This window comes from Stegastes partitus, unplaced genomic scaffold, assembly GCF_000690725.1.
Source record: "Stegastes partitus isolate 25-593 unplaced genomic scaffold, Stegastes_partitus-1.0.2 Scaffold377, whole genome shotgun sequence".
Lineage (NCBI taxonomy): Eukaryota > Metazoa > Chordata > Actinopteri > Pomacentridae > Stegastes > Stegastes partitus.
Genome location: NW_007578108.1, coordinates 335363 through 359707, shown reverse-complemented (window position 1 = coordinate 359707; position 24345 = coordinate 335363). Strand labels below are relative to the sequence as shown.

The 24345-nt window shown below is 41.8% G+C and overlaps 1 protein-coding gene across 1 annotated transcript; it reads right to left on the bottom strand.

Moving 5' to 3' along the window:
* Window positions 1–11164: 11164 nt before the first annotated feature.
* Window positions 11165–23970, bottom strand: sv2ba (synaptic vesicle glycoprotein 2Ba). Its single transcript, XM_008284870.1, has 12 exons — window positions 23493–23970; window positions 18053–18233; window positions 15806–15957; window positions 15193–15326; window positions 14567–14656; window positions 13913–14026; window positions 13689–13777; window positions 13366–13530; window positions 13131–13264; window positions 12789–12989; window positions 12547–12706; window positions 11165–11348 (listed from the first exon to the last, which is right to left on the bottom strand). Exons 1-12 carry the CDS (start codon window positions 23968–23970, stop codon window positions 11165–11167), a joined length of 2082 nt encoding a protein of 693 aa, XP_008283092.1.
* Window positions 23971–24345: the final 375 nt, after the last annotated feature.

The following is a 24345-nucleotide window of genomic DNA, read 5'->3' as shown; positions in this document are numbered from 1 at the left end:
GCAAGAGATGTGTTAGTACTGTGCAAAAAGATGTAAGTCATTTCTTAAACAGAGAATCTTCAAATAATGTGAACCAGAATTTGTTGACAAACCTGACAGGAGGGCTGCGAGGCTGGAGGCGACTGCAGGATGGCGTCCATGCTCATGTCTCTCTGAGGAGCTTCGCTGTACTGTCTGCTGTACTGATCCACTCCAAAACTGCAGTTCCCAGAATGCAGCAGGGTGCTCTGGCCGTAACACTGGGTCGGGTACAGGCTCTGGTTCAGGTTCTGGCTCTGCATCTGGCTCTCCTGTCCTCCTGTGGAAGCGTTCTGGAAGTAGCTGAGGATGTCGGGTGAGGAGGCGTCACTGGCTGACGTGTCTCCCTGTTCCCGCCTCTGAAACAGCACCTCCTCGCTGAGGCCCAGCTGGGCCGACAGGTAGGAGATGTAGCGGATGGTAAGGCGGAGGGTCTCGATCTTGGTCAGGGTCTGTCCAGCGGGGGCCACTGAGGGTGGGAGGTAGGATCTGAGGTGATGCAGAGCCTTGGTCAGATCCCTCATCCTCAGCTTCTCCTTCTCGCTGGCGCTCTCCCTCTGCTTGCTTCTGATCCGGGGGGCTCGGCCCGTCTTGCGGCCTCGTCCAGACAGGGAACAGGGCGAGGACTTGAAGCTTTGGGAATATCCAGTCTTAGCTGCCTTAGGAGTGGACTGTGGGGGCTGCTGGTAGGAAGGAGAGAGGCTGGAGTCCATGGAGTGGACAGGGGAGAGGGTCTCTGGAGAGGACATGCTGGAGAAGTCCGAGTCGGAGCACCACTGGTACTGCAGGCTGTAGTCGAGAAGAGGGACCGAGGAGGTATCCATGTTGAGGAGGGACTCAAAGGTTCTGACTGGAGAGACTGGGAAGCTGTGAGTGCTGCTCAGCTCTGTTCCACTGGTTTATAAGTCCAGGCCAGGCCACAGAGGTGTGAAGTGACACCTCCGCAGATTCTCACAAACAATCACTGTCTAAAGCAGAGGCCCCCTGAACACACACCCCATCGGTGGGTAGCTCTCCCTCTGCCCCGGCTCTGCCTCTCCTCTGAGTCTGGGAAAGTTCAGCTACAGGAGCACAAGTGTGAATTTTGACTCCTGCAGAAAACAATAAACAGTTTTTGCTTCGTTGGGGTTTTGTCCCTGCAGCAGGCCAGATGCATTTTACACATGTTTAAGGGATTTGTTTTCAATGATCTGGTTTCTCATGCATTCACTTTTTAAAACACACACAGACACACACTCACAAAATATGGTCAGCAAACTGAACAACATAACAAGAAAGTGTGAAGAAGATAACAAAACAGGAATGACATGGAAAAAGGCTCCTGTATGCTGAAAGAATTTTAGTAGCTACAGCTTTGACATGTGATTTAGAAGACTTGCACATATACTTCACATTATTCTGCATACATCATAGTAACTCTACCACCATGTTTATCAGAAAGATTCTATACTTTAATACTCAATCTGAAATGTTTTGCGTGTGGGACTTATCAAGGATTTTGCATCTATAATCATGTGTGCTGCTTCTACTGGTGATTGTGTAACTTTTTCAATCAATTAATGACAAAGCTTGCAAAACTAATTACATTTCCATCTGCCTAATCCACATTTTTCTAATGCTGATCATCAAAATTTAGCTTGCTCGTATACACATTCCCACAGCTTTGTACAGACGAAAACATTTGTAAATCTAGTATTACTGGTAACGTGTTTAACACATTATCTCCCTAATGTGAGTATGTCAGTGTTGAAATGATGTTAGCGATCTGAATTCTGGTGTCTGGATTGTGCCACCATGAAATCCCCAAAGTCCTGATGTCATGGCCAGTTTGCAGCTGAATTCATGTTTCATTGGTGGAAAAAACTGCCAGATGAGCACAGCTACCAGACTAGGGGGTTGGAGATTGAATTTTGGATTCTGAGCCACTTTTTGTGATTGTATTGAACACCAGCCTTTAATCTTAAGTAAAAAAAGAAAAAACTTGAATGGTTTGCGGTTGAGAAATGTGATCAATAAGACTGATTTGTGTACACTAGGTGAACAGTGAACATGCTGCTTTAACAGACACTGAAGCTACTTGAAATAAAAAATGCTTTTTTGTATGGTACGACTAATACAGTAACACATAGTGCTTTACATTAATAAAAGAATTTTTAAAAATGAATAAATAAAGTAATCGTGATAAAGCATGAGACAATAAAACGCAATGAAACACAACACTTCATGATAAATGTACAAAAAATAGGCCTGGTGCCAGTAGATTACACACAACTATAACTACATAAATGCAAGCCTAAAATGATCTCTATCTTCGGAATCAGAAAAAAGAATATTCCAGAATCGAGGGCCAATGACACAGAATGCTGCGTCTCTGTACATCTTCGTTCTACTAGAGTTAGAGGGTCTTAGAAATGGAGAAGGGTCATGCCAAACCAACATATCAAATAAACGATAAGGAGCCCAGTAACATATTCAAAAACTAAAAAAAAAAAAAAAAAAATCTTTAAAAAAATTCTAACATGAAGCCAGTGAAGAGCCTTTAAAGCTGGAGTAATGAGCTGTCTAGATTTAAGTCTTGGTGAGAAGCTGTGCTGCTGCAGTTTGGATCATCTGAACTTAAAGATTTCTTTAGAAGAGCAGAAAACAGAGCATTACAACAGTCAATTCTGCGAGGGGAAAAAAAATGAATAAGTCATGTGAACGTCTTCAAAGTCAGCAGATTTCTTCTTATTAGGAGAGCACAGATGATAAATGAAGCTCACTGGAGGTCAATTGAGGTTGAAGGACCCTCTCCTGTGTCCTATTTCTCACCTCACTCCAACCTTGAACCTGAGATCAGGAGCTTCTCTTGATCTGCTCCACTTCACATCCCACCATTTCTCACCAGCACAATCACGTTCTAGTCACAGCAAGTCAGGCGTGAGCTGCCATCATTCTCTTTCTTTAACTCAATCATGGAAGTGAACTTCACTGTACTGCTGCTCCAGTTTGATGTGCTTCTGAGGAGAAAACTCACTTTAAGTCCTAGATGGCTTAAATGTAAATGTAAATGTAATGAGGTTTAATGAGGCTTAATGAACCTGGGCTATCCAGTTAGAGCAGAGGTGTGATGGTTTCACACTGATGAGAACTGATGAGTCTGAAGGTGTCACTTCACACTTCAGCTGTGAGAACCAGGAATGCTGCAAAACCCTGGTAACCTCTGCGTCCCCATCTCGTCCCTCTTTCCCCTGTGAAAGGCCTTTAACGACAGATTCGTTTAGACATAAAGAAGCATATAGACAGAAATAGTGATGTAATTTTCAGATTGTGTCAGTTTTACACCATGATAATAAATCACATTATGATACTTTAATGCAGACAGCATTGAATTTGGGTTTTATTTTTGTCAAATTAGAACCTTAGAGACAGGATATTTTGCATTTGGGTGAATAAAAAGTCTTCCTCAAATGTGTACAGTCATTTGAAAAACCACCATGTTCACTGGGCGAACGCTGAGTCAGTGCATTTCTGCTTTCCGCTGTATTTTCTCCATCCGTTCTGACTGCACACAGCTTTTCTGAGCTATGAGGCAATTTGTCTTTCCTGTTATTTATCATGTTTTGTTTGTCTTTGTTGAACTCTGCTGTTTATTAAATCATCTATTAAACATTAAACCTGTCATGAATGCCAACCCTATTTAACACAGTGGATAATTCTGTTTTCGCAGGTTGGCTCTGTATCAAAGGTTGATTCTCCCTGATGGAGAACTGGCTTGCAATTATACAGATAATTGGAAAAAAAAAAAAAAAAAAACTCCATGAAATGAAAAGATGAAAGACTTTACTGGCTAAAATGCTGATTAGCTTGCTGGTAATAGAGAGTGTCCCTCAGCTTGGAGCCCATTTATAGTTCCTTTGACCAGAAAACAGACGCTGCCGGTTCCAAGGGCTCTAAAATATGATGAGCAGTATGAACAGTGGGAGGTGTTCGGGTGAACAAGGTGCATGATGGATACTGAAGATGAAATATGTGACTGTCTAAACACTGGTGGAAAGGTGTGTGCTGTGTCAGGCTGAGGGCAGGCAGGGTGAACTGGGGTTGAACCCACCGCTCGACCCTGCCGCTCACCCTGACCGAGGTGAGGCTGTGGGAGCCTGGCTGGGAGTTTGGCACCTCTGGGTGGATGCCCACCCACAGCAGGCTCAGAGGCTGGGCTGCCTGCCACCTGTCTGGGCCTCTCGTGTCCATCAACCCCAACACGACCTCCAGTGTGCTCCCTCTGCCTGGAATAAAATCGAATTAGACACTGTTTAAATCATCCACGTAGGGGAATCGTGATACAGTGAGTTAGGAATTTGCAAAAGTTGACAGAAGTAGAAAAAGAAAATCTGGTATAACTGGTGAGTGAATAAGATTAAAATCTGAATATAAAAAAAAGATCATTTGTAAAAAAGGAATGTGTATATATAACAAAGGAAGTGCTTTATTTCTGACTTTATCTCCATGGTTCTTCTATTGGGAACTCATTACAGCAGCAACAGTGAGAAAACTCCTTGTATTGAATACCTCGGTGCGGCTTGCTTGGTGAGGTACAGTGAGTACTGTACATCAGGATTATTGAGGATTTCATGAGTTTTGTAGTAGCATAGCTTAGACGAACTCGAGTTCAGCAGATATTGTTAGTGAAGCTACCAATTATATGGTGTGAAAGAAAGGATTTGTGTTCTCTTGAGGGTAGCTTTCCTGTGGTTTTTCCTGGAAACAACAAATAGCTTGAAGAAAAACTGCTCATGGATGTCTGTAATACTGCTGGATACACAAAGGACAGTTTAAAGAAAAGGATCAAAATCGATGCAGCAAAAGCAGAGGTGTCATGTTTTTTATTCCATTCATTCTTCTTCTTCAGTCTCAATACCTATTGACTAAATTACCCACAATGCAGCTCAACCACAGACAGTTTGCTCAGAGATTTTGCCCATAATGTGGCGACTATACATAATTAAAAAGAATGAAATAAGACTTCATTGGAGCTACAATTTAGGTGAGTTTGTTTCTAATAAGCATGACAGAGAATGTGAAGGTGCGATGTGGTGTGTTGGATAAGAGACCCACTCTGGTACTTGTGACCGACTCTGTCTGCAAAAATGAGGTTCTGACACAACTAGACTGTATTGTCACTTGTGCTTTGGAAGAAGCACATTTTAACCCCAACATTTGAGACTGTGATGGAGTAGGAAAGTCCACGTAAGGATGTAGGAAGAGACGCTTATGGTATACGACCCAGCAGATTGGTGTTAGCTTTCTACATGGGAAAGTTCTTCTTAGATTTAAGTATGTTGATTGGTTGGGTTTAGATGCCAAAACTACATGGTTACGTTTCCAAAAATATCACACGTTGGTTGACATGTTCACAATGATAGCTACTTTTCAGAAGCTTGATTAAGTTTGGGCAACAAGATAACGTGGTTAGATTTAGGAAAATAGCCCACTTTGGGTCAAAACACAGTCCTTTCACAATGTTTCACGAGCTTGTCCTCCATTTTGTGGGCTAAAAGGGGGATGACTCCTAGTATCTGATTATCTGGCTGGAAAAGAGAGACAGCAAAGCAATGAAATAAATGACAGAGATCTGATGACTAGAAAAGTATTTGTCTCCCAAATCACAACTGAGAGTGCAGTTGGATATACAGGAACGTCAGAGAGAGGTAGACTGGACTGCTGTGGTTGTTACACTGGTTTCCTGTTTACCTTTTGTTTTGTTTGGCTAAAAAAGCAGTTTAAATTGATTTAATGTAATATAATAAAGAGAAGGAAAAGAGAGCAGAGAAACTGAATCTTGATGCCAACCAATGACATCTAGACAAACTCAACACGATTAGAAACATAGATTGAAGTGACTCTTTGTCCCATGACTGGACTGGAAACCTTGATGCACTACCTTTACTCACATACCAGACACTGTAAACTACCTTCTTTTTGGAGGGAGTGCATGAACTTTATGTGAGTTTAAATGTTACAAATGCTCAGAAATCTCATGAACAACGTGCCAAGTCAGCTTCACTTTACCCTCAACACAGCCTGCAGCAAAACACTAAGAAACCTCAGGTACAGTTCACAGATGTTCAAAACAGATACCCCGAGTTTTGAAACCAAAATCCGCATTCATAATAATTGTATTCATGTTCTTCAGTACTTATAATATGCAGCACTTGGTGTTATTGAAGCAGATCTCCCCTCAGTGTAAACCTCCACAGTGACTTTTAATAAAACACCTTTATGCGCTCAGCTTGTCTGGCATCCTCGGTAACATGAGCAGATGGTGCTGCTAATTATTATAAAATCAGCTATATTATATTAAATTCTTATTCTAAAACACTGCTAGCAAGCTGTGTTTATAAGAACTTTGTCTCAGCTGCTTTTCCCCTGATAGTTTTATCCTTCATAAATCCTCAACATCAGCATAAATGCAATTACACAACTGGAGACTTTCATCCTTCACTACTGCAGGAGTGGATTAAACCATTTACACCTTGTGGGGGAGTCCACTCAGAGACTCGTGTTGTTTTAGATGCAAGAAGTAGTCCATCAAGCTATTTATTTGGTCAACAGTAACAACACACGTATCATGCCAATAATACATAAAAACAGTTAAAAACAGGGTTCATTCAAGGTTTTGTGAAGGTCCTTCACATTTTCCTTAATACGACTTTTTAAATATGTAATCTTTAGTCGACTTGATTCAGTGTGTTAGACTTTACGCAGCTCCCTCCGGAGCCTGTAAAGTCCTCTAAGCTGACTCTGGTGTGTGAATTGAATGGAGTTCCCTATGAAAGCAATTCCTGCAAGACTTAATGTCTGCTGAGTATCCATGGAGCTCTGACAGTGAGGAATCTAAAAAGTGATATCCTGATCTTTGACCGCTGAGGAGGATAAAACCCTCACGGAGACGACAGCAGTTGAACTAAATATGAATAATCTATTGAAATGTGCTGCTTTAGAGAATATTCTGATCTGGTCAGTTATTATGACCAGACTAAAGAGCTCAGAAGTCACATTATTAGACAGATAACATCGATGAAGATAGCCAACGGGACTGCTGAGGAAGCACTGAAGTTGATGTGTGGTAATGTTGGGTATGTTGTCAGTTAGTGTGTGTGTGTGTGTGTGTGTGTGTGTGTGTGTGTGTGTGTGTGTGNGCGCATCAGTGGGTGAGGTAGCAAGTGAGGGGGACACATTCTGCACCCTAGGTGTGAAACATTGCTGGAACTGCAGAGGTCACACAGAGGTGGACAGTAAATTTCATCTAATTGCGAGTGAGTGACAAAGTTTAGTTAAAGGACATAGCAAGTAAAATTAAAAAATGTTGTTTGCAAGCAGGAAACCGGAGATGACGATTGACATGAATGTTGATGATATTGTATCATTACTCCTCCTCCTCCTCCTTAGATGGTAGAAACATACCTAACGTTACTGTGAGCAGCAGTAATTGGTCAAACCTCACAGTAACTAAAGTCTAATAAGACTGAATTTAACTACTAGTCCCAGAGAAGCTGCTTGGCTGCCCTCTGCAGTGATCAGACATCCTGATAAGGCTGGTGGACACATCAGCAGAGTGTGTTTCACACCTCAGCCAGAGTAAACACATCCTCCTACTATTGGCACTTGCTCACACTTGTGTGCTGCCATGTTTTTACAAGTTGCTCCCTCCTCCATCACACAGCTGCCCCTGACATGGGAACAGATATGTTCAGCTCCCACTCATTATATCATGTCTGAAAGAGCACACATTTCCAGTAATAAATGTGAGCTCACATTCACACTGACATTTCAGATTTTTCCTGACAAAGCAAAGACACTGAAATAAAACGCCATTTAAAAATATTTTTATATCACAGAACAAAATAAATCACTCAATGCTCTTCTGTCAGAGTGAGAAAAGACTGTGCGAATGTTAATTTTCTATGTGTCCATTAAGTGGACATATTTTAAAACGTCCTACTGGTATTTGTGACTTTATCACATTAAATGTTCCCGGTGCACCTTCCTTGGAAAGTAAAGGACAGTGTCAAATGTTTTCAGCTTAATCAGCCCTGACAGCTTTATATCTCGTGAGGACAACCGTGAAAATTTACGATAGCCTCTGTGATTTTATTTCACACATTACAGGTATTTGCTGTAGTAAGTTGTCAAATCATTCATCACGTCAAAGGGAATAGTTCAATATTTAGGGAAATGTGCTCATTCGCTTCCTTGCCAAGTATAAGATGAGACTGATGCCATTATCTGCCAAGAAATAGTCTGGCACATAACCCCTCTGTGGTTACTGCACTATATTTTTTGAATGGATGTATCTCATTGGAGTTGGAGCACTTTTACAGCTTGGATCAGTGTGAAACTCTAAATTAATTGAGTCGTTGATTAATCACTAATTTAGCATCTGGGACAACAGTTGAAAATTTGCCATCTAGCGTAATGATGAACTGATTAACGTGCATTGTCGCTGAAGAAAAAACAGATTAACAGCTGTATCAGAAAATATTTGCAACCATGATAAAAAAAAATACAAGATTGTACAAATACAATTTTCAGGTGGTTTTATGCAAGAAACATGCAGTCACTGAGGTTAAAGACAAGAGCTAAAGATTACAGTGTCCTGAAAACGGGATACGAAATCAGTGCACTTTGAAATTTTGTAAATTTAACTCAAGTAGCTGCAATGCCACACAACTGTAACAGTCATCTATAATTGCAGTAGCCATGTTTGTCACAGCAAAATGGCAGAGAAAACATTATTTCTCCTAACCTATAGGGTCATTACATTATGTTGTAATACATAATATGGGCTGGGTGGTTAGCACCATTGCCTTGTCCCTGGTTCGTGTCCCGGCAAGGACATGCTGAGGTTGATTGGTGATTCTAACTTGTCTGTGAATGTGAGTGTGCTTGGTTGTCTGTCCTTTTGTGTAGCCCTGCGATACACTGGTGACCTGTCCAGGGTGCCCCCTGCCTTCAACGTGACAGGCTCCAGCCCCCCTGCGACCCTAGTGAGGATTAAGCAGTGGTAGATAATGGATGGATGGACATTTTGAGGCTCTGCACCAGAAAAAAAGTTAATGGAATCAAAAAAAAGTTTTTACACTTGCTTGAGGTGGGTTTTGACTTTTTCCAAAAAAGAGGTAATGTGCGTCATGTGAGATGGAAACCCCTTTGTTGAACAAGTTCTGATGTAGTCTACATTCAACTCACATAACTGATCAACTGTTTCTGCTTCTTTCATTCCCTTTGCCTCCGGACAGCATGAAATAAACTCAGTATTGCTGACATGAAAGAATAATGAAAACTTCCCCAACTGAAAAGAATTTCTGAAGACTTTCTCCATTTTTCTCAGATGAAAAAAGTTTGTTTCTTTCTTTAGTTTTTTAGAGTTTGTTTAATAACTGGTTATGTTTCCAGCTTCTTTTTCTTCACATCTCTGCTCATTTTTGCTTTAACTGGAGATAAGAGGACACTGGTACTGCAGAGATGGCAAAGGTTGGACCCACAACACTGAGCCGCTGTTCAAAAAACCAATGAGTGACGTCACCAAGGGTTCTTTTCAGGTTTATACATGTCTATGTCTATGGCTTACTCATCCCAAAGCAGTAAATGGAAATAAAGTTAATTTGTGTTTTCTATTTTAAATGCTTTTGTGAGATTTCAAACTAGAAAATCCCTGCAGGAAAAATGATCCCCCTCTCTCTCTCACGATTTTGTTGACTCTGTATGTAATCTTGGGATGCTAGTTCTAGATACTTCGATGTTTCAGATATTTAGACAGTAAGAGAAGCATTCATTACCCAGATTATCGAAGTATTTCTGTAAGTGGAATCTGATATAACATTCAAACTTGTCAATTATATTCATTGCGCATGTTGCATCTGTTATTAATCAGGAAACTGGATCATGAGCCCTCAGCTTTATTCAAGTCATGATGCAGCTAATATGTTACAACTAATATACACAGGTCTATATGTACAACAACAAATACAGTGTTGGTAGTCAGACTGTTGTGTTGTCAGTAAATTCACAGACGCGTGGATAACAACCACACACATGCACACTGCTCAGTCATGCCAAAAAAGTAACGTGCTCCTTAGAAATCTTGACACATGTTGTCAGAAATGCAGCAAGTTCTGCAATTCAGTTCTTCATCAGAACGGTAAAATGAGAGCATCATATCAAAACATCTAATCTCACAGTTTTGTATCATTCTCTTTTTTTTTTTAGAAAAAGACGAAAAAACAAATTAAACAGTTCCTTACATTTTGTCATGGCAAGATGTGACAGATAAGACTCTGATTCTACATTATCACCACCTACGTAACACAGCTCTACAGTTGAGGACAGACACGACGTCTCAGAGTCGAGGACAAGACGACAAACAGGGAGGAGAAGCCAGTCAGGTTGTTTGGGTTGGATTTGGATCAGCGGGGAGAAATAAACAGGAGTGGATTTAATAAAAAAATATCTCCTACATTTAATAAAATGGTCTGTCCAGGTTTATGTCTAGAGAGAACAAACTGATCAACAACTACAGAGGACTACAGACACCACAGGACAGCGCAGAATAAATAAAGACTGGGTGAATGAAAGAGGTGTTTTCTCCGAATGACAACACCAGCAGTAATATCGCTGCTGAACCTCAGCAGTGAATACAGCAGGATTCTAACCCAATTCAAGTTATCACTATAAGTTCTCTCTCCTTCTCCAAGAGGGAATGAAATCAAAGCACAACATGGTAACATAAACTACATCACCTTTCAAGTACAGACACATTTTCATCTCATAGTAATCTTTTACACAAACCTCAAACAAAACAAATGTTGCTACGCTGTGTGTGAACAGGACGGGGTGACAGAGGACGACAAACACTAGCTTCATACGATGTGACAGAGATGCTGGGCAGCCTGAGGAGCTTACAAAAGGAACAGAAAGCAACCACAGGTTCATGTAGGCAACCAGACAGGTTTTCAACATTGTTAATCATCACCGTGACAGACTCATAAACACAGTTACCACAGTGTGGCCTTTCTTCGCTTGTTTTTCTATTTCAGTTCCAGCTGACACTTTCCCCAAAACATACTACACTGTGTCTCGGGCCCGGAGGCTGCAGGAGTTTGGCTTTTCAAGACAGGATTTTCTCCCGGGTTTCAGGCAGCTTGAGGGCCACCAGACCTCCACAGACGAGAGCGGCGAAGGCCAGGAAGATGGGGATGATCTTAGTGATGCCGATGAAAGCGGCAAAGATGAAGCTGGCAACAATGGCTGCGAACTTGCAGATCCCATTCAGGATACCAAACGCTGTCCCTCTGCAAGGTAAAAAGACAGGGAGGGAGTAGACGTGTTACTTGGCTTAACTTAACGGATGAATTAATTATACAGGCGAAGTGAATCACATCGATCATCTTAGCATAATACAACGTTCTGCTGGGAAACTGTAATGACCTACCTCTCTACACAATATGAAAGCACTGGTTAGATGTATTAGCATTCATATCATAGCAACAATGTGCTTCCCTTTCACACAAGGAAAACGTTTTGAGGATGAAGACTAGCTAACACATGACGCTCCATCTTGGGTGCTAAGTTTGACTGGAGTTACTGGATGGTAAACTTACACTAGTCTTAATTCTGATGTGATTTTTCATTGCATAAAGTGCTGCCATTGTGAGGCTGCCGGTATCTTTGTGTATGCTCCAAGTACAAGAACCCCTGTAGAATGCTCAATGCTGCTTGGGTAAACTCTCAGAAAACAAATACTGATTGGTTAAACTCTGAGAGAACAATATTTTTTTTCTGCCCTCTTGATGTCCTTGTTGAGTAGCAGTCCTCTCCTCTCTCACATGTCGCCATCTTCAACATAACTAACCCTTCATTGTTCTATTGTTCTCGAGCTCATGTAACTGGAGTTACGTCCAGCGCCTAGTATTTGTCGTTTTTTTTGTGCACTAAGTGTCAATTACACAGTTGAAACTGTTGGACCTTACATCATAATAAGAACCGAAAGCACGTAAGGGGTCATTAAGGGGTTATTCCTGCAAGCATTCACACCAACTTAGTCTGCCCTGTGTGGAAAGCTGCCGATGGTAATGTTGGCTCCAACACCAGGGATGCTTCTACCCTGAGGGTTGCTTTTTGTAACTTGGTACCAGACACAATAATTGGCTGAAGAAATTGTGCTTGGCTGTGGATGCCAATGCTGGCAGCTGACTTTAGAACAGATAAACACACCGTTGAATTGTTTTCTGTTTGAAAAGGTAAAAAAAGAAACCACCTGCCAAATGCTTTTGATACCAAATATCTCTCTGACTACCTTACACAGCACTCAACATGTGGAGAACTTTAAAGCCTGACAGGCCTGCTGTGCCCAGTTACACTTGTTAAGCTGTGATTGGACATTTGCTGTTTGACTGAGGTGGTATGTTGAACCAAGCCTTTCAAGGGAGAGGTTATAACTGAACTGTAGAAAGGTAGAGCTTTCATTGATGGCATAGAGTTGGCTTGTACCTTTTAGAGGAAGGATAGAGTTCCACAGATATGACTTCTAGTCCATTCCAGGCTGCAACACTGACGGCATAGAAGAGACACTGCCAGCATATTACAGCTCCTTGACTGAAACTCAACAGCAGCAGGAAAGTACAGGCCGATGACGCCAACATAGAACCACCTGGAAAGATACACAAATACATGATGACGCACTGAAACTAATCTAGTTTCTGTCCTGTATAGACATTTTCTGCTGATCTCACCTATAATTCGGATTCTTCCTATCTTGTCCATGAACAAGGCTGAGATGATGTTGCCTGGCAACACAGCCAGACTGCCCAGGAAGCTGACCATGTAGATGACGATGTCATTCTCCTCCTGGAAGTTCAGATGACATCCTTTCTTTGGGTGAAGGAAGGTCGAGTTCTCCATTCGACAGTTTTTAAACTTTTCCTGCCAGAGGTCTGGAGAGAGGGCAGAGGGTATTAAAAGGAGTCAATACTAACAGTTATTTTGGTCTGTACAAAGTTTTTCCTCTAAGTGCTGGAGGCGAAACACATTGCTTTGGCTAAAAATAACAGTTTCACAGCAGCTTGGTATGGTACCTGTGTTATAGAAGACAGTGTTTTTAATGGTACAGTTCTCAAAGAAGGTGTTGGTTGATTTGACGTCCTCAAAGTAGCAGTTCTCGAACAGAGAATCCTCAAACTTGACAGACTTAATTTCGATGTTTGCAAATCTAAATGGAAGGAAAGAAAGCACATTAAGCAGTGACACTGTGTGCAGTAGCCTCATATGGTATGAACACGGTGACAGAGTCGTGGAGTTCAGGAAACGTACTTGTCATGGACGTACTCTCCCTCGCGGTGGATCTGGTTGACCAGAGAGAAGTTAAAGTGGAAGCGTTCAACACGTTCTCGGTGGAACACTCGGACTTTGGACTCGTACTCTTCGTACTGCATGTACTTGATCATATCAGGGAACCACACTCCCAACCCATGGTAGCTGACACACACACAGAAACATACAAAACCTGAGCACATAAAGCCAAAATGAGCTGCATAATAAAGAAAATATGGAGATTGGGGAATAAGTGCACTCTCCTAGTATGGTTTAGCTCCAAATCTCAATGTGGCTTGAGAAGCTAAATGGCATGACGCTACCTGAAGGCCATGCAGAACCAGATGATAACCAGGAAGAGGCCCTGTAGCCTGAGCTCTGGAGCTGATAATGACATCACGTTGGCCATCACCTGCAGAAAGAAGGGACAGACAGACAATCCAGATGACATCTAAGGTCTGCAGGAAGAAGAAACACATGCAAAGTAACTTCTTTTACTCCACCCATTCAACTCTACTTTATTCTAGTGCAAGATGGCTTTGCAGACCTGCTGCAGCATGGTCATGTGTCGGACAGTCCAGCGTTGGAAGGCAGTTCCAGTGTCGCTCTGGATCTCTATGAACTCATCTTCCTGAGTTTGTGGCGTTTTAATGTTGGTCACCTACACAGAAAGAGGACATAGCCATCACCTTTGTATTAACTTTCTAGAAAAGTACACATGATAGATATGAGACATAAAGAGTTTCACAAAGAAAAAACAAAAAAGGCAGTTAAAAAAAAACATCCGTGCATCCTATTAATCCTTCATATCCTGTTAGTTAGCACCTTGTGCCCTCTTGAAGCAACCCTAAGTGGAAGTTATTTACCCTGGCATGTTTTCAAAAGCAGAAGACTCTGTCATGATTTTAGCCAGTCTTTGGTCTAAGTGTGCTCTTGCAGTTATGTAGAAAAGACCTGCCAAAGACAATACAACCTGTCACAGCCTGCCCAAACTCTGTGTTCATAAGCCTTGGCTCATTTCAGATATATCCCCTAACTGATATAATTGTGAGGATTTTGGTAGTCTAAAAATATATATATATACCATAAAACATCACCCTATGCCTCTCCTGTATAAAGCTGACTATCAGTCTTAACAGCCTTTAGCTACATGTACCTATTCGGATAAATTAGCAACGTTGTTTTGTGAATGGAGACTTACAGTGAAGACTCTCTCTGGCTCCCCCTTGGCTTTCCAGTTGGTGTCATGAACTTGTCGCAGGATCATCCAGGCCTCATCGTGTCGTGCATTCTGAAAAACCACACACAAATCTGTGAATGTCTATGTAACCACGTTTAAGAGCGCTCTGTGAAACCTCTCAGGGCTTTTGGTATGTGTTGCAGAAATTATACAGTATAGGATTCTATATATAAGAACGACTCTTTTAATCATGGGTCTCGGTTTGACCACTGAAACTTTCCCACATACACTGCAGTCAGACACACAGCCGTGTAACAATGTTCCCATTAGCTCTGCCTCTTATCAGAGGGGCAGAAGTGGGGTAGGTTTGGGGAGTGTTGCAGCAGTAACACACAAACACAATACCACATGTGGTTAAAGGTTTGACAATGTCCTGGATGAGAAACAGGGGTGGGTGTTGTTCTGGTGATGCCTTAGCAGCTCTTCGCTACCTTTGCACTGCAGTGGGATGTTGCTGTGGTGGCTGATGACTCAACGGTTTTAGCCAATCACAGCTTCGTGTTTAATACTGTACACTGTCATTGAATAGGACGTCACAGGTAGGTTTCAAACTAAGGGGGTTTCGAACTGGCTTCATTGTTTCTGACCTCCAGCAGAAAACGAGGGCTCTCCGGCATGAAGACAACTCCGACGAGTGCAGCCAGGGCAGGGAAGAGACACACCAGAATAAACAGCCTCCAACTGTGCATTTGGAACTCTGAACCAATGGCGAAGCCCCAGCCTGGAAAGAATATGTTAATATTTCAGTGTCTGCAGTATATTTTAACAACCAAATTACAGAATTACTGTAGCGCAACAAAATCCATCCTTATACAAAAGATGCATTTTTCTTTTTGCATCATTTACATTTGAATCATTGAGAGTCAACAACATGCAGACAGCTGTGACTGCGCTTTGAACTCTTTTTGTAAACCTGATGATGGCTAGATTTTTAGTTGTTTTAATGTGAATAATTAATTTGTAGAGAACATAATTGCTGTGATAACTTTAGCAAGTACCAAGAGGAGCTATTAAACTAATTGAGCCGAATCGTGCTGACTGAGAGAAGAAAAGTCCAAAATGTTCCTGCAGTGAATTGAATTTCAATTAAAGTGAAACAAACAGCTAACAACTCTGAATTCTGAGTTGGCAGTTGTACAGTACATTTCACTGTGCGTGCATGTGTCATACAAACTGTACACGCGTTTGTCTTTGTGTTACCATAGTGAGGAATGATTCCCCAGGCAGTGAAGGAGGCATACAGGCCTCCCAGCATCCAGAACATGCAGAGCCAGCTCAGATGTTCTCCACGTTTGTCCATCTGCAGGAACTCGGTGAAGTAGGTGTACACGATCGGGATGGAGCCGCCAATTCTGGAGAAGGAATCGCAACACATGTTTGTTTTTTCCTCACCAAACTCTTCTGTTATCGTCCTGTCTGTTTGCAGTTAATGCCGGTATCTAACTATGCAGATAGTTCTGAGGCATCTAACTGTCTCTGGCCCATTACTCTGGGAGTGCATGGACTTGAGTTTGCTGTTATCAAAACAGCAGAATGAACAAAAAGTACCTTTATTGTCATGTTACCAGAACTTTACTTTTGAAATGTATTAATGACTTCATCTACCTCTGGAGCAGCTTCTGGAAAAACAAATGTTGAGATCCAATATACAAATTTACTTCAGAGCAAGAAAATCTAAATGTAGTGGCATCAATTTTAAATATTTTTTCTTCTTCTTCTTTTTTTGTTTGTTTGCATAATGGTTGAAGAAATACTGGTATATCTGAATATTTCATGGATTGTTTTTGAGGGATCAATTTGTTCAGCTGGCTGGTGGCATTAAGCATGATGCCAAGACTGACCAGACCAGGGAGTTAAGTTGAGGATTTGTTAGGAGGAAAATGACTTAGAAATTATTCATATCACGACAGTGATTGATTTATGGCTGGAGCCTCGGGGTAGGAAAGTTTCAGCGCTGGTGACAGTCATGGGTTAGAGCTTAAAAACAGCATCAGTGTTTTATTTTAAGGCAGTATCACCCGCTATGTTGATGCTGTTTCATTTTCTGTGACATTTTCCGCTTTAAACCTGGCATAAACTGTGGAAAAACAACCATGCGCCGCACATGCACCTGACAAAATATCACATCAGCGTGTTCGACATCGATGAAGATTTGTCTCTCTTTTTGTGTGGTGGGGTTCAGTCTGTCTGCTCTCTGCATTCTGTGAAATGTGTACAGTTCCTCTGCAGATGTGAGTGTTAATGACGAACACGGGGCTCATTATCAGCTTGAATTAGCAACAGCTGAGTGCTTCATTTCAGTGACCTTGTATTTCTCGTCTTAACAAAAAGCTCAAATCTCAGTATTGCAAGTCTAGCTACATTCAGGCTGCAACCATTATCAAAAGAAATTTGTCTTTGAAAGTTGCAAAATCAATCAGTGCACAGCAATAGCTTCACTGTAAGGTGCTGGCGACAGCAGGAACTGAGCAATAAAGCTGAAATGAAAAACAAGCAAAGAGCATTGTTCACTTGTTTTAATTAGTGTGATAAAGAAACGCTCTTTCGAAGTAAATAAACAGAAAGCTCCTTGTGTGGAGCGTGCATGTAGAGTGTCTTTGAGGTGGTGTTAACAGTGTGGGGCTGTTGTGTGCACCAGCATGCTGCACTTGCATCACGTGGAGTAGATGGCGCTGTAAGACCCCTCATTTACTGTATGTAATATTCCTGCATCTCTCCTGTCGACAGTGGTTCAAAGGCACGAACAAAACATTTCTTTGTTTTATTCTCTCCTGTAGCTGGAGCCCATGGAGCAGCATTAGTTTGACTGTATAATAGCAGGGAAAAGTGCTGTCAAACCTCATCACTGTAAAGGTCAATGAGACACCGAAAGAATGACAATTGCATTGAACTGATGGCCTAAAATCTAAAATAGCCCACTAAAATAGGGGATATAATGAAGATATAATGAAGCACTAAACAACACAATATGTAAAGTTAAGAGTAGCTATATGGCAGAATGTAACCTTTCAGGCCACATGTGTTAGGGGTTGCCTGATATGGGTTTTTTTCAGGTTACTTATTATTAGAGATTAAGGAGACCAAATAATTTACGTTGGTAGTAAAAATCTTAAAAATCTTTGTGTAATGATTTAGAATTACACAAACTGTAACGCAAAATTTGGCTGAAATTCTTTTATTTATGTCTTACATGTCTTAATTAAAAGACAAAACAAACAAACAAAAAAACATTTATCCTCCACTGTTGATAGGCTGAATTATTTTAAGAGGCCTGGAAATACTGTAAAGGTCAGCCTTAAGAATGTGTTATACTGATAACTAGTAGACATAAACCAAGGGAGCCCAGTGTTTCCATCCTCCACACTGTGTCCAAAAGTTTCAAGTTTGTTTCAATAGAAGAGCGTCCACCAATCAGATTATTCAGATGTGAATAAATGTGCATCTCACCCAAATCCGGAGCAGAACCTGAAGAAGAGGAAGAAGCCGTAGCCCTGAGCGAAGCAGGACAGGAAGGAGAAGATCAGGTCGATGGCCAGGACGTAGATCAGACACTTCCTCCTCCCCATTTTATCACACAGGCCGCCCCACACCAGCGCGCCCACCATCATGGCCACATACACCAGCAGACCTGCAAATGCACGCATACAGTCACTCACTTGCTGATGTGCACTTGGAATGTAGCCTTTACAGACACATGCAACACTTCAAGGCCAGCATTCATTGTCTCCACAAGGGGGCTCCCTTTACCTGTGCATGGACACAAATCATCATCGCTCCTGCTGTATTTCAGTATGACGCATCCTTACATCTGAGCTCTGATCAACAATTCAGCATTTCACAGTGACATACCAAGAAAATACACCCAGACTGATAACAACATTCTGTGGAAGATGACAGAAAAATAAAGGTCACAATAATTTGGAGGCATCTACAGTAAGAGTGCTTCACTTCCACCACGCTCACCTTGTATATTTTAAAACCTGCTTTCAGCTTTGTTCACAAGTGTTGCTCCAGTTGCTGTTATCTGGGTTTTCTATGATATTTTATTATGACTTTGCTTTATCACTGCAGATTCCCACTCTGACTCACAGGGGTCTGGGAGTCTGCAGCAGCACTCAGCAGGCAGGTGGTCTCTTCTGCCATTTCTTCTTCTAAGGGAGAGGAACACATTCTGTCTGTCGCAGGACTTAAACCTACAACCTCAGTCATCCTCTTCACTGTGTTGTTTAAACTTTTCGACTTCCTGCCTGCTCTGTGTTTTTACTACACAGCCCTAATTACAGAGGAACTAAGCAGCTTAACGGCACGTGGAGCCATAGTGTGCACCTTCCCCGTGGATTACTAGACTATCCAAATGCTCTGACGCTCCACACGCCAAGTTGCACATCCCATTCAATAAAGAGGCTGCTCGGGGTGCAGGGAAACAAAGAGTCAAAGCTATCATGTCACCTAATATCTCGGTCAGGTTGTTGCTTAAGGCAATGTGTATGCCTTGGATATGTGCATGGACAGGTTGACAGGATGGCCTTGTGATAAGAAAGCCTGTCCTTCACTTGGAGGCCTTGGATTCGTCCCAGCAGCAACAAGCCTGCAAAGTGTCCTTGAGCACAGTGAAGACACTGACTCCCTGGAGAGGAACGGAGAATTGATCTTTTCTTTGCAGTATTAAAAGTGAAAGCACTAAAAGTGTATTCATCACATCAAGAAGACGAGTGGAATGAATGTAATAAAAAAAAAAATTCAACTTGAAAGCACACCAAATACACAATGTACAGTATACTGACTGAAGAAATGCTCGACCTCTGACAAATGTAAAACAGATCTCAGGCTGTTCAGTTTGAATAGATGACGCTTCATTCAGTTTACATCCAAACAGTAGAAACTGAGCTGACTACTGATGTTCTAGCATCAGCTACACTTCCTTACTTAAACAGCAGGTCATGTTTTAGAGAGTCTAACATGACTCTTAGAAATACTTTACAATTGACGCCGGATATTATTTTTTCAAAATGCCCTGATAGCAGTGAAAAACCTTAATGTAATGATTTACCATATTTGCCTACAATAAGCCATTTTACACTGCAGGAACCTGAAGGCCTTGAGCGTGTTCCAACCCCAAGAACCAGCCCTTAGAACCACTTTCAGGGCTGTTTCCAGAACAGAAAACTGCACCAACTCCAGAGTAGGCACCTCTGAGCGACCCTGAATTAACTACTGGGGAAGCTCCATGCTGTTTGGTTAAATTCAGGGAGGACAACAAGCACCGTTTTGTCTGCCCTCTAAATATTCTCATCAAGAAGCAGTCTTCTCAGAGACTTTGTTCTTGACAACATAAACATCATCATATATGCCAATTTAGCAAACCTACACTGTATTATTTCCTAAGTGCTGATAGAGGTGGAATTACACCCAGAAACTACTATTTGTCATTCTGTTTTGTGCACTCAGAGTTAATGATGCATTTAAAACGATCAGGTCCTTGATCGCAATGGAAACAGAAAGGCTGAAAGGGCAGATAACAGGACCGTTCCTATAAATGTTAGCACCACTTTAAACTTGTCCTGAGTTCCTGCAATGGAAAGCCGCCGTACATCAGCTTTGGTATTCTCTCTCTCAGAGCGGTTCAAACAGAACAAACTAACTTTGTCACTGAAAGCTGTTCCAGATTCTAGTTCAGAGTCAGTTGCAACAACACTTCCTAAATTCAAGCTTAGCTTAGCAACAAAGCAAACAACCTAAAAAAAACTGTTTCACCACAAAATCATATACAGTTGCTACTACCTTTAAAATAGTAACAAGTCTATAAAGCCTTTAGTGTCACTCCTAGAGCAACATTTCATTAAAACCCTCTTGAACAATGATGTAATTTTTTTCAGTAACATTAAAAAAAAAGCCCAATATATCTCAGTTGACCACCATCATGTACTGACAAAATGATCAGATGATGTTAGTTATATTGTCAAAGCCAAGTATTTCCCTCAAAACTGGATGAATACTGTGCCATCTGTAAAACACATAATTCTCAGTGTATGCATTTGTAAAAGAGACCTAGATTCACAAATTATTGATAGGTAAGTTTAATGTTTCATAGCACTTGTTATGTCCAAATTGACATATTTCCAAACTAAGACTTGCAATAGTAAAACCTGGTTTAGACAAACTAGCCAATAGTTGCAAAGAAGTCAGAAGAAACTTTAAACACAAAACACTGAGTAGTTATTTTACACTGACATGATTTCTGAGAGTTATAGAGCAAAAGCACTGCAGCAATGAATGCAAAGCACCAAAGAAATTCTGCAATAACATTTTCATAACAGGACAAAGGCATTATAGAGCTATCTCATAATTTATGCATGACCTTTTTAATTGTAATTCTGCTTTTATTCAAGAAATCCATTAGCTGCAGTGCAAGTTTAGCACTTTGATTTTCCCTTAGATAGTTGGGAGTTAAATCTCCCCGTCACATCAAGCGCGGTATTCTTTTCTCCAGCATTGTGTCTACCTCTACGAACCTCTTATATCTTTACTCTGTAGATTAATCAATAGCATTAAAGGGAAGTCCACCAATCCTCTCTCTCTTTAACAAAAGGTTTGAGAGTCTTTCTGCTATCCGAGACGAAAGTTAAGATTAAACACATTTCTGCTCCCTTGTGTCTGGTGAACAGAGCATGAGCGTGAATCAAATAGGATCATTCTGCAGATCTACTTCATATTCTCAGCCAATGATCAGTGCTCTCCTCCCGCTCTGCACAAACAGATGCTGTGATTTCATTTTCACCAGGCCTTCCTCCTGCTACCACAGCCTGTCAGAGGCCTGAAGCGTATCTGACAGCTCTGCACCAGGCGCTGCAGGCCGCCAGGATCTCTGACTGCTGCAACATGCTCCATATTAGCCTGGGAACACACACTGAATACAATCACCACTGGGTTCCTCATCAATCTCTCGCAATGCTTCATCCCAGGAGCCTGTTGTTAAGATGAAATGAGCGATGAGCAATCTGCCACATCGCCTGGCTACACACGAGGTCTGGGAAATAAGGTGAGAGGCTTTAATTTGCAGTTTAGTTGTCTGCACAGAAAGTGAGGAACAGACGTTTTCAAGGTACATTTCCCAGTAAGGGGGTCTATGCTGCATACAAATCATTTTTGAGGGGTTAGGCCTTGTGGTAAATATTTGGGAAGCTAGCTGAAAGAAAAGATACACAAAACTCCATACACAATATATTCAACAGTGTAAGAATATTCCTGTGTCTACGAAGCATATTTAAAACGTGTGGTGGTGCCCTCAAGTCAACTTCCAGAGACATGTAGTACTACTGCCAAGGCTCAGTGAAGCTAATCTGGTTGCTCACAGTGGACCCATACTCTATTAGGACACACAATGTTGATTATGTTCTTTATTTTTTACATTGCCTAGAAAGATCCAAGCCTTTCCCCTAATTTGGCCCAGAGGCTGGGGGATATTTCTGTCTGATGCAGTGATCTGCAGCCATGTGCCATCAAGAGCCAAGCATATGCAGGATTTTGTTCCAGCCAAGCACAACAGCAGATCATTTCACTGATGAGTTCTTCCTCCCTGGATAAAGATTGGACCTCTTCAACAGATGACTGCAATTAGCTAGTCTTGTAGGTTTCCAAAAGGCTGGATATCTGTTTTGGAGAAATTAGTTTGCTCAATCAGTTTTTAGCCATGCTAACTGCGTGATTCAAGGGATGTTAAGTCAGTCCGTCAGCTGGTTGGACGGAAATATTTCAGGAACTGTTGGATGGATTGCACATGGATTCATGGTACAAAGGGGATAAATCCTTCCAGTGAGATGTCTCAATAACAGCTGGGTTGATTGCCATGTAATTTTGTACACAACTCATTCATGTTCCTCTTTGGATGACTCTGGTTGTTCCCTGGCCTTTTATCAGGTGCCATCATCAGGTTAAAATTAAACTGTTTCAAAAATTTGGTTTATGACCACATATCTCCAAAACAAATAACCTTCTCATCTCTGTCAAATGTACTTTGTTTTCTTATTAGTGAAATTTAACATCCCAACATGCTAAAATACAATGGTGAAAATCATAAACATTGTACCTGCTAAATATTAGCATGATAGCACGCTTACATCAGGTTTTTAGATTAAGTACAGCTTCTAGAGATGATAGCACGGCTGTAGACAACTTTTGAAAGCTGCATAACAGTAGGCCAACAAGGCTGTTCCAGGTTAAGTGCAGCTGAGAATTGCAACTTCCTTTTTTCCAGCTACAAAGGATACAAGAGATGTCCCTTCACTATGGCAAGAGTCATTGTACACTGATACCTGGATTTTTTCCAAGCAGACTTCCCAGTATGAAATAGTGGCCAAGTAGTACACTCTCAAATGTAAGTACGGGGTTTCAGCTCAGTCAAGTAGGTAACAATATAAATGTTAAAGACCCATAAAAATGTGCCACTGTTAAGGTTTGTCAGGCGACAGGCATTATGCTTCATGAGACTAGGATAAGGGCGGGAACAGTTAGTGGTACAAAGAGGAAGTCCCTTCTAGACCAGACCATCTCATTAAACAATGCTCAGTTTGGCTTTCAGATGGCTTCTACAAAGGCACTTGAAGGACCTCAAAGCCCTTTAAAGGATGTGACACCGATTTAGTCTTGTTGAACTTGTACTAACTATTCAATGCCCACAACAACATTGGATGAAAATTAAATGTTGTTCTCTTCTGGTGATTTTGTAAAATCTTTTATTTTTTATTTTCTTTAAAGGTGGTTCTGTTGCTTAGGAATGAAAACCAAAAGCCTTGTCTATGAATGTTTTCACCACATACACTCAGCACAAAGCAACTCTAATGTTGGTGATCTCAATCTTTCCACCCTCTACAACTATCTTGTCACTTACCAAGCAATCCTTTGTCAGCGTTGGATATGCACATATCCTTCTCAGCACTGGGCAGGACAAAGCCCACCACAAAGCCATCCACGCCATCAGCCATTAGCGCCAGGCCCAGCACAAAGAAGAGCATCCATTGGAAGCGTCCATGGCCACAGTCCTCCATGATGGACTCGTACTGTTCTGGCAGGTTTTCTTCCTCCTCTTCCTGCTGGTTAGCCTGACGGGCTTTCCTCCTAGCCTCCATCCGAGCTGCCCGTCGTGCCTCCTTGATTTCGTCGGGGTGGGGAATGCCCTGGTACTCCCCCTCATACATCTGTTCATCGTCATCTGCCCCTTCAGTGGCGTCACTAGCAGCATCCTCCTCTTGTGGAGGGTAGTCTGTCTGGTAAGGGTAGCCATCTTGACCTCCTCCATCTTGGGTGTAGGTGTAATCTCCTCCTTCTGTCATCTGCTGGTTCACATTGTTGTGGTAGGGGTCATCCATGGTTCCTGCTGCTTGCACAGGGAGCAGGACTGACTTTACCTTGTAGCCGACGTACGCTGAGGAAGCTCAAGTTGTCAGCTATAATGGCATAATCCTCCCAAGGAGCTGTGAGTTGCTCTCAGCCTTGCTGCAGTCTCCTGGATCCCAGGTGTCGAGAGAGAACTGCAGGTCTTCTGTAGTTACTTCTCAGGTTTAAGGCCTCAACAGCAGTGTTGAAAAACGGTTACCTTCCTTGCATTGCACAGTGCTGCATGCTGAATCTGAAACAACAACCAAACAACACAAATTGTCTGTCAGCTTAACAGCAAGGAAGAATGCACTTGTAGAGTAGAGACACTGCTATGCAACAGTGCCTTTTGGGACAGCTTGCGACCT